The 17,694-nt window shown below is 41.0% G+C and overlaps 1 protein-coding gene across 1 annotated transcript in view; it reads left to right on the top strand.

Annotated features, from left to right (window-relative positions):
- The window catches only part of LOC117410998 (AT-rich interactive domain-containing protein 1B-like), a 245,014-nt gene that overhangs the window by 59,535 nt on the left and 167,785 nt on the right, over positions 1–17,694 (top strand). The window contains exon 4 of the mRNA XM_034017988.3: positions 3,911–4,141. Coding sequence (XP_033873879.3) covers positions 3,911–4,141 — 231 coding nt within the window. The remainder of the gene's footprint in view (positions 1–3,910; positions 4,142–17,694) is intronic.

The raw sequence follows: 17,694 nt of genomic DNA on the forward strand, positions 1-17,694 counted from the left end.
TCTGCTGGTTACCTCATTGCACTGCTGGTCTTTAACCTCCAGGGATTTATCACATTTAAAAACAAATAAGAAAAATGCACCGTGTCTATCTGTACAGTTTGACATTTGAATGTGCCACCCTGCTTACTCTGTGGCGCTCAGCCAATAGGCAGGGATGAGAAGAGAATTGAAGAGAATTGTGGGATATGTGGGATCGAGTCATAGAAGCAAAGGTATATTTCAAGGTTTTAAAACGACATTTCCCACAATTCTTTTCAATTTCCAAATTTCATACTACACAGATAGACACGGAGCATTTAGCTTATTTGTTTTTAAGCTACTGACTGTCTCTGTTGAACCGAATACTGTTTTGTTTTTAGCCGTATTTTTATTTTCATCGGCAGACGCGCTCTGGATGCAAGCACAGTGCTGACATGTCATTTCATAAAATTATATTAAGTGAGGTTTCAGGTAAATATATAAAGAAAAAAGGCAGTGTATATTTTAGCACTAGTATAACAAGACCATGTACGGAATTAAAATGAATGGACTATAGAACAGTTGTTTTTTTGTAACAATTTAATTGGTTTAAAAGCGCAAGGTTTTGAGTAAATATATAAAGAAAAAAGGCAGTGTATATTTTAGCACTACTACAAGACCATGTATGGAATTAAAATGAATGGACTAAAGAACAGTAATTGTTTTGTAACAATTTAATTGGTTTAAAAGCAAGCAAGATTATCCATACACTAATGTTCACAGAAAATAAATCTAAAAAGAGAATTTTGACAAAAGCTGCCGCAAAGCATTGTGGTTGAAAGTGAAAACATTACCCAGTTAAATTTTTTCCCCCTGAAAGCAGAAATGCAGAAACATTAATCTGTTAACGTTTCTCTAGTGAGACTGGGTTGAATATACTCGGGGCTGCTGAGACTGTAACTGGAGAGTACTGAAGACAATACTCAAGGCTGCTGAGACTGTAACTGGAGAGTACAGAAGATAATACTCGGGGCTGCTGAGACTGTAACTGGAGAGTACCGAAGACAATACTCAGGGCTGCTGAGACTGTAACTGGAGAGTACCGAAGACAATACTCAGGGCTGCTGAGACTGTAACTGGAGAGTACCGAAGACAATACTCGGGGCTGCTGAGACTGTAACTGGAGAGTACAGAAGATAATACTCAGGGCTGCTGAGACTGTAACTGGAGAGTACCGAAGACAATACTCAGGGCTGCTGAGACTGTAACTGGAGAGTACCGAAGACAATACTCAGGGCTGCTGAGACTGTAACTGGAGAGTACAGAAGACAATACTCAGGGCTGCTGAGGGTACTGAAGACAATACACCTTATTCACGCCAGACTCAAAACGAGGCTTGGAGTGCAGCTGCTAGCTTCCGGTCGCTGATGTCTCCAACTGCAGTGGAGACAAGTTATGGCGTTGCACTGCTGCGTTCTGTTTTGTGGTTCTGATTTAAGAATAATCCAGTGCACATTGCCCTTTTTAGATGTTAAAACTGCAAATTCTGTACATATATTATTTAATTATATATATTTATTTTTTTCTGAAGAGAAATCTCAACTTTCATTTCTGTGTGAACGTACATATTCTTCATTATAGTCACAAATGTGATTACATTTCAGTTATACTGTCCGGGAGCCAATTGAGCATTTCCAATCAGTCCTAATCAATAGATAAGTAAGATGCAGAAGCTTGAGATTATGCATGGATACTAAAGGGAATGCGTCCTGTGGGATGCAATGCCCAGTTTGTATTAAAAAAAAACACATATATGACATACCGAGTGTACTAAAAGAGTCTTTATTAAGCACAACTGAACAAAATTACAAAAACGTTTAGTAACGCGAGTTAACAAAAAATATGCTTGAGTTACTCAATACTTGGTCAGAAAGGAGATCCTTAACATTACATTAACTCCAAATAAACTGTACAGGAATAACAGAAAGAGGGACGTTTGAGTCTTGTTTTTAAAATGTCTTTACTTACCTTCTTATTATTATCCTTACACTTGTTCTACACACAAAACAATGAATGTGCTAATGGAACAGCGGATTAGTATACAACTGAACAGAATCTTAATAATGGGATTAATAACTGAACAGAACTAAGCTTGGAGAAACAAACCAAGCCTAGGTTTTCGGATATGTTGTTACCTGAACCCTGTAAGGTGACTCATTCTTTTTCATTGACCAGAACACCTTAGCCCTAGCGCTACATCCATACTCCTGCCTCTTAACTGTGTTTAGAAAACACATGCTTATACCAAACCAATAAACATGAAATAATACAGAGGCTTGATATCAACATCAATATTAATAAAACGTTCTCTAACTAAAACTGAGAGATCTAAACATATTTTATGAATCTAGTATAGGTTAGTAGCTTATTCACTTTCCGATCACAAATACGCGTGCTAATTTACCTTCTACTTCATGAATATAACCCTCCATCCAATTGCTGTACCCTTTCTGCTGTTTATTTTTTGGAATCCTCGTATTATTATCTGCCCTGTTATCAATTTCTTCAGCTTTTATTTGAGGAACACATATTAAAGATTTCATCCACACAGTGATATTATCAGGAGCTGTGGCGGCCATGACAGTTGCTCGCACACCAAGCCTCGTTTTCAACCAAACATGGCCGCTGCGTGAATAAGGCGTATACTCTGGGCTGGTGCAATCCACAGTGGTACTCTGCTGGTATGTTACCAGAGTATCTGTTGATGTTCAGTAGTGCTGTATTTACACTGCGCGATCTGTGAAGCGGATTTATTTCCCTAATATATTAAATGCTCGAGTGTTAAACACTAAGAGGATTTCAAACCCTGTGGATGTGTTCAATCAGCCTTGTTTGAATATCAGTCAGTTAGGATTGTGTACAAGCTGTATGTGACGATGCATGTCAGAGTCTGCCATGATGGGACAGCAGGGCTGATAGACTGATAGTTATTATTATTATTATTATTATTATTATTATTATTATTATTATTATTATTATTATTATTATTATTATTATTTATTTATTAGTAGAATCACAATACAAAATATCACTTATCAAGCCAGTGTCTCTGTAAGACATGTTCATCTGAATGGTGTGGTATGACCAGAAATACAATAATTAGTAAAACGATTAATGAAAACACAAAGCTAACTTGTTCTCTGTAGTTTACTAGGACAACTATGGCAGCTAGGATGGCACTTGACATATTTACCACTCCTGTCAGTCATTTAGTAATTCTGTATTTATTATCCATTAAAAAAAGAAATTCACATTTCACACTGTAGTAAAAAATGCAGAAAGATAATTCAATATATAGCACCATTTCAAGTAAATTATATAGTATGATGTTCATTTTCAAATGCCATTATATTTATATGACAATCATACATTGAACTGAGACTGGCCTTCCTCAAACATTGAATAAGACTTCGAGTCGAAACGTCTTGGCATTTAATTATAGTTTCTTTTAGTTTTTTCTAAATAAAGTCTTTGATAGAAGGCAAATAATTGGCACTCGATTTTTCAAGACTTCCCAAATTATTCACAGGTTTCTTCAGAGTAATAGCTCGCTCTGGTAACCAGCTGCAGATTTCCACCTCAGCCCCCCTGAAGGAATTAAGAGTTCGAAATAATTTAAGAATGGGATGCCTCTGGAACAATTCACAACGGCTTGCTGACTCGTCACGTCGTATCCGTGAAATCCTTTCTGCCTATACACCTCGACAGCGTAATGACAGATGTTTATAACTTTTGTATCTTATACTAAAAGACCTTGAGAGTTCCCACTCCCCCAATCAAAATACATCAGTTTTACAAACGTGAACGTGTAATTCTAAACACAGAAAGATGCTTAAATCTCAGAGACTCTTGTGAGTTTAAGGATTCTGACGCAGGCCTTTTGCTCCTCTAGGGTGTTTCTCATGAAGGCTATGGGAACAGAAGCCAGCTCTCCATGACTCCAGGAAAACCCAACCACGTGGACAGGAGTCTAGTACAGCAAGAGAGACCGTCCAGGAGTCTAGTACAGCAAGAGAGACCATCCAGGAGTCTAGTACAGCAGGAGAGACCGTCCAGGAGTCTAGTTCAGCAGGAGAGACCGTCCAGGAGTCTAGTACAGCAGGAGAGACCGTCCAGTTTGCCTGTAAGTACAAAACAAAAAGGCTTGGGCTGCACTGCATGGGGTCCAATACCGTACCTGTTTCAGTAGTAACAGGTTTGGTAACTAGGGCACCTTGGTAACTAGGGCCAGTACAGTGGATCTGTATCAGTGTTTGTACACTGTAATGTATTGATCTCCCGGCTCCATGCGTGGGGGTTTTCAGAGTGACGTGTTAAGTCAGTGTAGTGCATGTGAGAAGAACGTTTGTGCACAGCTATCTTGTCGCGGAGCAGATTTTTACCTGTTTCAACGGGCAATTCAAAGTAATGTAAATGATAGTTTTCTATCTAGTATCTTTAGCATGTTTTCTTTACCTGCATTTCTTTCCCAACAAAGTGCAACAGTACCCATCATGACAGGGTGTAGGACCCCAGCGATATCTGACTATTAATAGAGATATCTGACTATTAATGGAGATATCTGACTATTAATTAATGACAACCTCATCCATTCATAGAACATTGGGAAGTTTGTTTTCTGAAATGGCCTGTTGAGTAATACTTTTTCCATGCAAACAGCAGTCATTTGTTCAGTCTTGGGTTCTGCTATCTGCCCTCTATCAAAGTCTTCTAGTGTCTGCCGATAAACACACACACGCACGCACACGCACGCACACACACCAATAACTTAACTGGGTGGTGATCTTGTCACCATAGTAGCTGAAGAGAGCAAAGTGTGCAGCCAGACCAAGCAACGCTGTGAATGTTCCTTTGGCACAATGGAAAAAGAGTTGTGATGAAGCAGCGTGAGAGATTGGGCATGTCACTTACTGCACTGCCAATGCCTCTGCCCCCTGCTATTCATGCCAGCTGCTTTTCAGCTGTCCTCGGCTTCCTGCACTGACATGAAAGACGAGGAGGAGGCCAGCAGAATAAGCTGACTGGCAGTCAATTGGACCGTCAGTTTCCACTGCGGTCTACATTGGCAACTTGTGATGCAAGACTTTGTATAGTCCCCTTGGCTTCAAGTCTTCTTCAGCCTCGTCGACCATGCAAAAATGAACTGAACCTGGTATTTCAGATAAGTATGTCTGCTTTTATTCAAATCAAATAAGTTGACTTTGTGTTCAAGTGCCTTCTGTTTCAGAGGGCAGCCCTTGCGTATTAAACCGCTACAGCTCTGTTTGACTGCACTGTCTACATGAGATAAGATTTTGCTACACTAAGCATCAAGCTGAATGGATTCTTTCTTTTATTTTTTGCTCACTATAGAAGATGAAAATCATTAAGAAGGTTGACTTGAAGTGTAATTAAAGATATTTTGTGAGGTCAAGCATAACAGACAAGGTGTACACAGGGAATGTCAGAGCTGGATTTGGTTAATGAAATAATGTAGTTTAATTAGAACATGACATTGGAGCTGAGCCTTTGAGGTAGAAGACTGTCAAGGCCTCCCTCCAGCCCTGATCTGTATTGTGCTTTAGCCCTGGCCATGAAAGGAGTTTTATGAACTGTAATTGTATAATTTTATTGCACTGGGGTTGTCCCTCTTCTAAAATGTACCTGAAGTGTAACATGAATTTGCTTTTATTTGAATTCAACTAGTTTTAATCATAGCCATTCCCTAGGGACTATATTGTTGTCAGATCTCCAGCTGGTAAAGTGCTTGGGTTGGTTTTGATTAGTCTGTTGTTGTTTTTTTATTTGATTTGATTGGCTCTTACTGAAACCAGTGGCTGCACAGCATGTGGAGACTGATTGGCTGGCATGGGGAAGTTACCTTGGTAACCACGTGGCATCAGTTCCATGTGAGAATGTGAACAATCATTTTATAAGGGTTATTGTACATTTTCATGCTCAGCTGACTTTTAGGAAGAAAACAGGCTCTCCAAATGCCATGCTGAATCCACACATGCAAGACAGCAGGACATACCCTGTAAAGAAATTGGATAAGTTTTAGTCCCGTTTAAATAGATGGGACAACCCAGGGAAATGTTTTCTGTGTGTAACAGGGTGATGTGCTATGTGTGTGGGTAGTCACTGGAAAATACTGACACAGACACAGAGCATTGGTGTTGATATGCTGCTCAGGCGCTCAGATTTAATTTCAACACACTACTGACACTAGGGTAGCAACAATGGTAACCCTAGTATCACATTTAATAAAGAAATAATAAAAAAAGCTCAAAATAAAAGTTTGCCACACAAAATGACGAGCGCTAGTCCCACTAAACGGAACATCCTGCTCCAGGAACCTTACTACGCTACGGTAACCCTCTCTATACTGGTTTGGGATCCACATCCCCTAAGCTGACCTACTTCTGTTCTGTTGCTTCTGAAGTCCTGGCCTCCCAGCGACTCTGGGTCGCTCCGACAGTCCTGGCTGTGCAATCACCTTCACAGGCATCGTCTTGCAGTTAAAGGGTTCCGTGGTAGTATCTCCTGCAGAGCAGACGCTGCCCTCTTGGATGTCAACAAACACACAGCGCCCGCCTGTGTGTCAGTGGCATTGCAATCGCCCTGAGCTCTGCGCAGCATCCCCAGGCACGCCCCCCAGCCAATCCGGACCTCCCGATCAGCTTAGCTCAGGGCGATCCTCCCGCTCAGCTGGTTCCTTAGCAACGCGTCTCCGGCTGCGCATCGCAGCTGATTTCTCCCACGCACACACACCTGCGCAGGAACCCGGCTCACTGTCACACTGTGCCATTGAGTTTCTGGGTATTCTAGCATGTCAAAGGGGAATAAACTTCTGCTGTGTCATTTACAATAGGTTTTCTTCTGTAACATGACTGAAAAAAACTCCAGTACCAAACGAAAATAAACAATCCTAAATATCTTCTCTGTGGCTGTGTTCACAAAGCTTGAACTCACGAAAGAATGTTCATTTCAGTGTCAGTATTTTATTTAATTCAATTTCAGTCACATTTTAAATTGGTGGCTTTTCAGCACTATAACAATTTTTCAATATTTTCCACAAAAGCCCTAACTTTAAAAAAACAAAGTAGACCATCCTTAGCAGCCTAGCAACTATCCTGCAGTGTAATAGACAAACACGGTACTGCTATCTGTTCAGCCACAGAAGACCAAGCCAGCCAACACCATAGTGAGGCAATGCTGTATAACGCGTATTGTCCATCCGATTTTGCTGATTCTGAAATACTTGAACATTTATGTTTTCCTTCTTGGGTCATGACATTTGAGATGAAAATTGTTAGTGTTCAGTGAGGAGGATTGTCGCGTCCCCACGCCCTCAATCTTCACTGAATAACACTCGTCCCCTCTAGCTTCGGCAGAATGTCATGCATGCATTCTCTTTTAAAACCACTTACTGTCATTTAAGAGCTTGACGGCTCAATGCCCCACTGAACTCAGCTTAATCCTGAGAACAGAGGAGCTTAAAGCTGGAGCCCTTAAGACTGGTCAATCATTTAAAAATCCAAGTGAATTGCAAAACAAGATTCAAGTTTACAGGTTTACAGTGCCAAGCAGCCTCCTACCTCAAATCTTTTTTTTGTTGTTGTTTTTTTTATACAGTAAATCAGAAATGCACAGTATTTTTTTTTTATATAGAACAAACCTACAATGTAAATATGTGAACTTTATGGCAAATCTTGGCTACCATCACATCTGTTAGCAACATCTGTTAACAACAACTGTTTTAATGGCATTATTGCTGTCTCTGAAAAGATATTGCACAACAAACAAGGTTGACTACCAAGATACTGCTCTGTAATTAGAAAAAACAGCAGACAAGACCTTCATTTTTATTTAAAAAATACATAGAGATCTATGTGATGTGGAGTGTTTTGTGAGGGTTCTGATCCGCTGTTTTGGTCCAATATCCAATGCATTGTCAGATTCCAATATATTTGGCTGGACTCTTTGAAGATTCCGAGAAAGAGAACTACAGAGTGCTATTGCGGTAAAGGAAAAGATCACTCCATTCCAGACTGCAGAACAACAGACTGATCCTAGCTGTTAAATCTGTGCTGCCAGTACAATGTCTGTGAATACAACCAGAGCTGTTCAAGTATATTACATTTCTTAGGCAGTTTGGGTTGGGCGAGAGAAGCTGCTTGTACGGACAGGCCACTTGCAGCTGATTGAATCTGCTGTTACAGTGAACACTGAGGTGTGTGAATAGAGGAACACTGAGGTGTGTGAAAAGAGAAACACTGAGGTGTGTAGAGAGGAACACTGAGGTGTGTAGAGAAGAACACTGAGGTGTGTGAATAGAGGAACACTGAGGTGTGTGGAGAGGAACACTGAGGTGTGTGAATAGAGGAACACTGAGGTGTGTGAAGAGAGGAACACAGGTGTGTAGAGAGGAACACTGAGGTGTGTGAATAGAGGAACATAGAGGTGTGTGAAGAGAGGAACACAGGTGTGTGAAGAGAAACACTGAGGTGTGTGGAGAGGAACAATGAGGTGTGTGAATAGAGGAACACTGAGGTGTGTGGAGAGGAACACTGAGGTGTGTAGAGAGAGGAACACTGAGGTGTGAAGAGAGGAACACTGAGGTGTGTGAAGAGAGGAACACTGAGGTGTGTGGAGAGAGGAACACTGAGGTGTGTGAATAGAGGAAAACTGAGGTGTGTAGAGAGGAACACTGAGGTGTGTGAAGAGAAACACTGAGGTGTGTGGAGAGGAACACTGAGGTGTGTGGAGAGGAACACTGAGGTGTGTGGAGAGGAACACTGAGGTGTGTGAAGAGAGGGACACTGAGGTGTGTGAAGAGAGGAACACTGAGGTGTGTGGAGAGGAACACTGAGGTGTGTGAAGAGAGGAACACTGAGGTGTGTGGAGAGGAACACTGAGGTGTGTGAATAGAGGAACACTGAAGTGTGAAGAGAGGAACATTGAGGTGTGTGAAGAGAAACACTGAGGTGTGTGGAGAGGAACACTGAGGTTTGTGGAGAGGAACACTGAAGTGTGAAGAGAGGAACATTGAGGTGTGTGAATAGAGAAAATTAAGTGATGACAGTATGTGAACAGCTGCTCAACAGCAGTACTTCAGGTTAAAGGTTTCAGAGATAATTTTTGCTGTAATAGTGTACTGATTCTGCAATGGTACATTGTTCTCCACTGTAGCACTACAAAAGGGCAATTGTTCAGAATTACTTAACTGAGCACTGTTGGAAAGTCATCTTTGATCTTCCATTGTGTGCGTGCATGCGTGCGTGCGTGTGTCTGTCTGTGTGTGTTTGTGTTGCAATGTGGTTTGGATGGGATGGGTTCAGGAAAATTCCACGAAAATTTTGCAGGGTGTACGTGATTACGCTGTGACTTGTGTAAATACGTTGAACTCTTGAAGGTCTCCTGTGGTTTCTCAGGCTGCTGTTGCAAAGAAAGTTGGCGTGTCAACATCGCAGGTGCCTTGCCTTGTGAGAAGATGGGTTCATTATTTTTCATTTCATGTAGAAATGAGAAACGGCAATTAGTTTTGTTTAGGAATAAAAAATAGAAAAAAACAATTGACTGAACAGCTTGAATACATTTCCTGTTCAAACTGAAGTAGAATAACTATTTTCTGGTGCTTTACTTTTTTCTGGTTCAAAAAAATAAAAAAGAACAAATTGAGGATGATTGGAATGAAACCAAGGGTACGGGAAATGTAAACGTGCTTTATAGAAACGCATGTAATGCATTTATAAACAGAAAGTTTAGAGTAACCTACTGACAATCTGACTTCAAGTCCTGCATTTCAAGGTTTTTTTTTAAATCATACTGTAATGCTGTGAAAAAAAACATATGCACAATGCATTTCAGGTCTAAAATATATTACTCTGTGTTAATGCTGGCTTACTTTAATACATTGCATACTTAAATAAAATCTATGAATCTGTGTTACTGCTGTCATTCTTCAATGCATTGCATACTTAAATGAGCCAAGGCTGTGCACCACGCAAATAGGCTTTAAACAAATTAATAGGACCCAACCCAACAGCTCTGTGTGTCTGTCAGGCACTGTGTGAAAATACACAGTGTTCTAAAGCTTCATAGTATAGATGGATGTTCTAAAGCATCTATATATAGATGTTGCACTGTGTTCTAAAGCTTCATAGTATAGATGGATGTTCTAAAGCATCTATATATAGATGTTGCACTGTGTTCTAAAGCTTCTATATATAGATGTTGAATGCTGTTCTAAAGCATCATAGTATAGATGGATGTTCTAAAGCATCTATATATAGATGTTGCACTGTGTTCTAAAGCTTCTATATATAGATGTTGAATGCTGTTCTAAAGCATCATAGTATAGATGGATGTTCTAAAGCATCTATATATAGATGTTGCACTGTGTTCTAAAGCTTCTATATATAGATGTTGAATGCTGTTCTAAAGCATCATAGTATAGATGGATGTTCTAAAGCATCTATATATAGATGTTGCACTGTGTTCTAAAGCTTCTATATATAGATGTTGAATGCTGTTCTAAAGCATCATAGTATAGATGGATGTTCTAAAGCATCTATATATAGATGTTGCACTGTGTTCTAAAGCTTCTATATATAGATGTTGAATGCTGTTCTAAAGCTTCATAGTATAGATGGATGTTGCAAAGCTTCTTGCTTCCCTGTTTGATTGAAAGAGAATCCCCACGAAAACACAATGCAGTGGTCTGGTCCACCTTGTAACCTTCCTGCATATTTTTATCATTTCTCATCGGCTGCCAGGATCCAAGTATTATGTCTTACCACTCCCTCTGGCTGCTGGAAGTTTGAAATGACATGTGTGTGTGTTTTGAAGTTGGGCATAGTGTTAGCGTTGCCATAGTGATAGGAATGGGTAACAGCCTCCTTGAATTGCTGGAGTGTTTGAACACGGCAGTGCACCAGCTCTAGAGCTCTTCCTGTAACCATGCTTGAATATTTAACCCCTTCTGTGCTAATGCCCTGGTAATTCCCTGTACTAGAGGCATTTTGTGAATTTGTGACTCTCCTGTTTTACATCAAAATTACTATATGTTCTTTTTATATTCCCCTGGCAAACTATACATTGTCTGGCAAAAAAAAAGTTTCTATTGGTGCCAAGTTTTTGTGGTTTACTTGGACATGTGACCACAAAATACAGCTATTATTGTAAACAAAGTGCTACTTTTTCCTAAAATGTATTATACCTGCATCATTTAGTCCATAAAATGCAAATGTTTGGTGTACGAATGTAGAAACGTTTAAGCTGCTGGATGTGCCTGTGCCTGTGTGTACATCTTTTAAGCTACTGGATGTGCCTGTGCCTGTGTGTACATCTTTTAAGCTGCTGGATGTGCCTGTGCCTATGTGGAAATCTTTTAAGCTGCTGGATGTGCCTGTGCCTGTGTGTACATCTTTTAAGCTGTTGGATGTGCCTGTGCCTATGTGGAAATCTTTTAAGCTGCTGGATGTGCCTGTGCCTGTGTGTACATCTTTTAAGCTGCTGGATGTGCCTGTGCCTGTGTGTACATCTTTTAAGCTGCTGGATGTGCCTGTGCCTGTTTGTACATCTTTTAAGCTGCTGGATGTGCCTGTGCCTGTGTGTACATCTTTTAAGCTGCTGGATGTGCCTGTGCCTGTGTGTACATCTTTTAAGCTGCTGGATGTGCCTGTGCCTGTGTGTACATCTTTTAAGCTGCTGGATGTGCCTGTGCCTGTGTGTACATCTTTTAAGCTGCTGGATGTGCCTGTGCCTGTGTGTACATCTTTTAAGCTGCTGGATGTGCCTGTGCCTGTGTGTACATCTTTTAAGCTGCTGGATGTGCCTGTGCCTGTGTGTACATCTTTTAAGCTGCTGGATGTGCCTGTGCCTGTGTGTACATCTTTTAAGCTGCTGGATGTGCCTGTGCCTGTGTGTACATCTTTTAAGCTGCTGGATGTGCCTGTGCCTGTGTGGAAATCTTTTCATTGGTTTTGGGGGGTTTACTTGCTCTAGACAGACACCAGGCAGCTTTGACTTTTCCATTAGAAATATGCAGCCCACGGTCCATAGCACCCACCCCAATTTCATGTGCCCAGTACGGCGCTAAAGAATGAGATTCCCTGGCATAAGTATACATTTCTTAAAACTGCACAAAATAAGGATTTTAGAAATGGGTAACATGACCTTGCATGTCAGTGGTTTGTTACCCATAGTCCTTCTGCAATTTGAGGTAATGCACTGTATATAGCGAAAGTCACTTGTTTCTCCTTGCCCTGTGTGTCCTGAATTAAAAAATACCAAATATGTACACCTTTATGTAGCTTTTCAGGTGTTTACAGGCCCTAGACTGAGACTAGGCCACTTTGACCTTTCCCCTTTGAAAAATGTAGTCCATGGGTCATAGTCCCCACCCTAATTTCAGGTGGTATAATCCTTTTGGAGCCCAAGGTAATGTTGCTGCATGACATAAAAACAAGTGACTGAGATTTATTAAGTCTTTCCAGTACTCATGTACTGTGTGGCATTTTTCAAAACACTCCTCCAAACAGAGGCCTGGCTGAGAGGGACAGCAGGGACAGTAGTACTGTGTATCCCTCCGCATGCCCTTGCGGAAACACACACGGCACCTGTTTTGTGGCTTGGCTTTTTTCTCAGACTGTGGCAGTATTCGTATAAAATGTCGTCACTAAGTCTTGTTACTTTTTCCACTCTTTCAGTCTCTGGCATTTGTTGTGCGTCAAACAGGAGGCTTGAGATCACAGAGGTCTGAAGTCCAGAATAGTGAGCCTATTCTCTGGAGCTGTACTGTACACTACATGGCTGTTGTACAAAGAAATCTGGACCATGTACATGCCAAGCTTCTTATACCATGACATGGTCTTCCTTGCAGCATTATACAACTCCAGCATCTGGTCCAACTTATCCACGCCTTCCATGTTGTTATTGTAGTCCACGACACACTTCGGCTTGTTTGTGTGCGTGCCCGTACCTCGCACAGGAACTGCTATTGTTGCCTCATCGTGGATGGGGATGAGGAGGTACACATCTTTTTATCTGTGTATTTCATTGCCAGCAGTTCCTCATAGTGCAGAGCGCTGGTTTTGCCACGCCTCTGTTTCTTGGCTACCAGCTGACAAGGAAATCCCTTCCTGTTTGGTCTTATTGTGCCAAAAGCCATACCCCACACAGTTCTGTCATTAGTCTGGAAAAATCTGATCTGAAATATACAATGAGATAATAAAACGTCAATTATAAACGTTTTTTGGCGAGTCACAGCAGAATTATAAAAAGAAAAAACAAAACTAAAATGATATCCTATACAATTATATGTGTTGTGTGTGGAAAGGAGATAATTCAATAAAACAAAACAAAAAAAACACAGAGATGTCGAAGCCAAGTTGTTTTCACAATTGCAATACAATATATTTTTACATAATATAAAGGGTTTTTTTATTTATTTATTTTTTAAATGGAGCAAAAGAAATACATTTAAATCAAGAAATCAATCGTTTTTAGGATATGGGTAAAGGAGAAAAACAAAACAGATTTATAGTATAAATCGAAAAGCCACCCCCCCAAAGAAAGCTGTCAAATCGTAGAGAGAAATGGGGAGAGGTGAAAAAATATATAACCTAAAGAATAAATCAAATAAATTATAATCAATATCGTTATTTTAAAAAAAGAGAAGAAAACAAAGACATCAAATGAACAGGAAGGAAATCAGATGAAATATACAATGATGAAAACAAGTTTTTTGGGGGATGGTTGAAAAATGAAATTAGATTAAAATAAATTAATAAAGTAAGAAAGATGGTGCCAGTTTGCATTTCTTAAGTACCCTCTGTAACATTTTTCATGAATTCGATGAGTTGCCATTGCAATTCGCTTTCCAGTTTTACTGCACATACCAGGATATGGGCTCACCAGTGTTTAAACTGTAAAGCCTTATAGCAGTGTTTGAATATCGTTTTCTCAGAGTGACATGGAACACGATATTACCTGGTTTAAACTTTGCAATACCTCATAGAGTGCAGTGCTGTAAAAAAACAGTGACATGTTTTGTAGTAACCATGAAATCTTTAAAAATCAACAGGTTCTTTGAGAAATGGTACAACAATCTAAGACACATAGCGATTGTTGGTGGCTTGCAAAGGCTGCTGGGAGGCAACACCCTGTTTTTTTCACTGTCACATTAAATTGTGACACAGGGAGGTGTTTCGAAACAGCTCCCCCCTCCACTAACGATATTTGCAGTCTTTATCAATATAAATTAGCAGAATACCGTACATTGTTTGGGAGATGGCTGTTTGGAATACAGCACATAAGTTACAGTATCATGTAGAATAATTGAGTACCTCCCATATTGCACCTTGGTTCCCCATTCTTCTTCCTCTGTCCTATCTTTCCATCCATTTTTAACCCATAAACATTATTAAAAAGTATCTTCGATGAACCTGGCATGGAAAAGCTGCTTCCCACGATGAGATTTAGATCTAGGAAGCATCATTGCCAGGGTACTGGATTCTGCTCCTGATGCACCAAGAGGATGTACGATAGTCAACACCCAGATTAATGAGCACATGTCTAGTGCAGTTATCTCATGGCAGTGGGATTCTTCAGTGGAGCTTTCTAGCAGTGATGCATGTCTAGTGCAGTTATCTCATGACAGTGGGATTCTTCAGTGGAGGTTTCTAGCACTGATGCATGTCTAGTGCAGTTATCTCATGACAGTGGGATTCTTCAGTGGAGGTTTCTAGCACTGATGCATGTCTAGTGCAGTTATCTCATGACAGTGGGATTCTTCAGTGGAGGTTTCTAGCACTGATGCATGTCTAGTGCAGTTATCTCATGGCAGTGGGATTCTTCAGTGGAGGTTTCTAGCACTGATGCATGTCTAGTGCAGTTATCTCATGACAGTGGGATTCTTCAGTGGAGGTTTCTAGCACTGATGCATGTCTAGTGCAGTTATCCCATGGCAATGGGATTCTTCAGTGGAGGTTTCTAGCACTGATGCATGTCTAGTGCAGTTATCTCATGACAGTGGGATTCTTCAGTGGAGGTTTCTAGCACTGATGCATGTCTAGTGCAGTTATCTCATGACAGTGGGATTCTTCAGTGGAGGTTTCTAGCAGTGATGCATGTCTAGTGCAGTTATCTCATGGCAGTTGGATTCTTCAGTGGAGGTTTCTAGCACTGATGCATGTCTAGTGCAATTATCTCATGACAGTGGGATTCTTCAGTGGAGGTTTCTAGCATTGATGCATGTCTAGTGCAGTTATCTCATGGCAGTGGGATTCTTCAGTGGAGGTTTCTAGCACTGATGCATGTCTAGTGCAGTTATCTCATGACAGTGGGATTCTTCAGTGGAGGTTTCTAGCACTGATGCATGTCTAGTGCAGTTATCTCATGACAGTGGGATTCTTCAGTGGAGGTTTCTAGCACTGATGCATGTCTAGTGCAGTTATCTCATGACAGTGGGATTCTTCAGTGGAGGTTTCTAGCACTGATGCATGTCTAGTGCAGTTATCTCATGGCAGTGGGATTCTTCAGTGGAGGTTTCTAGCACTGATGCATGTCTAGTGCAGTTATCTCATGACAGTGGGATTCTTCAGTGGAGGTTTCTAGCACTGATGCATGTCTAGTGCAGTTATCTCATGACAGTGGGATTCTTCAGTGGAGGTTTTTAGCAGTGATGCATGTCTAGTGCAGTTATCTCATGACAGTGGGATTCTTCAGTGGAGGTTTCTAGCACTGATGCATGTCTAGTGCAGTTATCTCATGACAGTGGGATTCTTCAGTGGAGGTTTCTAGCACTGATGCATGTCTAGTGCAGTTATCTCATGGCAGTGGGATTCTTCAGTGGAGGTTTCTAGCACTGATGCATGTCTAGTGCAGTTATCTCATGGCAGTGGGATTCTTCAGTGGAGGTTTCTAGCACTGATGCATGTCTAGTGCAGTTATCTCATGACAGTGGGATTCTTCAGTGGAGGTTTCTAGCACTGATGCATGTCAAGTGCAGTTATCTCATGACAGTGGGATTCTTCAGTGGAGGTTTCTAGCACTGATGCATGTCTAGTGCAGTTATCTCATGACAGTGGGATTCTTCATTGGAGGTTTCTAGCACTGATGCATGTCTAGTGCAGTTATCTCATGGCAGTGGGATTCTTCAGTGGAGGTTTCTAGCACTGATGCATGTCTAGTGCAGTTATCTCATGACAGTGGGATTCTTCATTGGAGGTTTCTAGCACTGATGCATGTCTAGTGCAGTTATCTCATGGCAGTGGGATTCTTCAGTGGAGGTTTCTAGCACTGATGCATGTCTAGTGCAGTTATCTCATGACAGTGGGATTCTTCAGTGGAGGTTTCTAGCACTGATGCATGTCTAGTGCAGTCATCTCATGACAGTGGGATTCTTCAGTGGAGGTTTCTAGCATTGATGCATGTCTAGTGCAGTTATCTCATGACAGTGGGATTCTTCAGTGGAGGTTTCTAGCACTGATGCATGTCTAGTGCAGTTATCTCATGGCAGTGGGATTCTTCAGTGGAGGTTTCTAGCACTGATGCATGTCTAGTGCAGTTATCTCATGACAGTGGGATTCTTCAGTGGAGGTTTCTAGCACTGATGCATGTCTAGTGCAGTTATCTCATGACAGTGGGATTCTTCAGTGGAGGTTTCTAGCACTGATGCATGTCTAGTGCAGTTATCTCATGACAGTGGGATTCTTCATTGGAGGTTTCTAGCACTGATGCATGTCTAGTGCAGTTATCTCATGGCAGTGGGATTCTTCAGTGGAGGTTTCTAGCACTGATGCATGTCTAGTGCAGTTATCTCATGACAGTGGGATTCTTCAGTGGAGGTTTCTAGCACTGATGCATGTCTAGTGCAGTCATCTCATGACAGTGGGATTCTTCAGTGGAGGTTTCTAGCACTGATGCATGTCTAGTGCAGTTATCTCATGACAGTGGGATTCTTCAGTGGAGGTTTCTAGCACTGATGCATGTCTAGTGCAGTTATCTCATGGCAGTGGGATTCTTCAGTGGAGGTTTCTAGCACTGATGCATGTCTAGTGCAGTTATCTCATGACAGTGGGATTCTTCAGTGGAGGTTTCTAGCACTGATGCATGTCTAGTGCAGTTATCTCATGACAGTGGGATTCTTCAGTGGAGGTTTCTAGCAGTGGTCTAGTGTTGGGCACCAGTTATGTTAAAGCATCCCTGTGACAGAGACTATGCTTTTATAAATATGGAAACCCCTTGAGCAAAATATAAAGGCACCATGTGACTATTTGGCCATGTTTGGTTTCCAGGAAATGGAGCTAACGCTTTGAGATATTAACGTGTTGAATGGTACACTGCTTTATTGCAGGACTCATTAGGCAAAGTTAGGTCATGGGTGACATACAAGAGAGGGAACCCTTCATGACAGTCATTTTAGAAAGATGTCGTTTCACTGTTTTTATGAGACTGCTGGTCAGTAGTATTGGATAGAAATACTGTTTTTATAAGACTGCTGGTCAGTAGTATTGGATAGAGATACTGTTTTTATAAGACTGCTGGTCAGTAGTATTGGACAGAGCCCCTCCCTGTGAAAGCACCCATTATTTCTGGAATGCTCAGCAGTATTAAACTGCATTTGAGTTTCGTTTTGCATTTCATTCAGGGTAGTAAGGTTAAAGAGTAGGTAGCGGGGTTCCGAAAAAA

This window comes from Acipenser ruthenus, chromosome 6, assembly GCF_902713425.1.
Source record: "Acipenser ruthenus chromosome 6, fAciRut3.2 maternal haplotype, whole genome shotgun sequence".
In the NCBI taxonomy this organism is placed as follows: Eukaryota; Metazoa; Chordata; class Actinopteri; order Acipenseriformes; family Acipenseridae; genus Acipenser; species Acipenser ruthenus.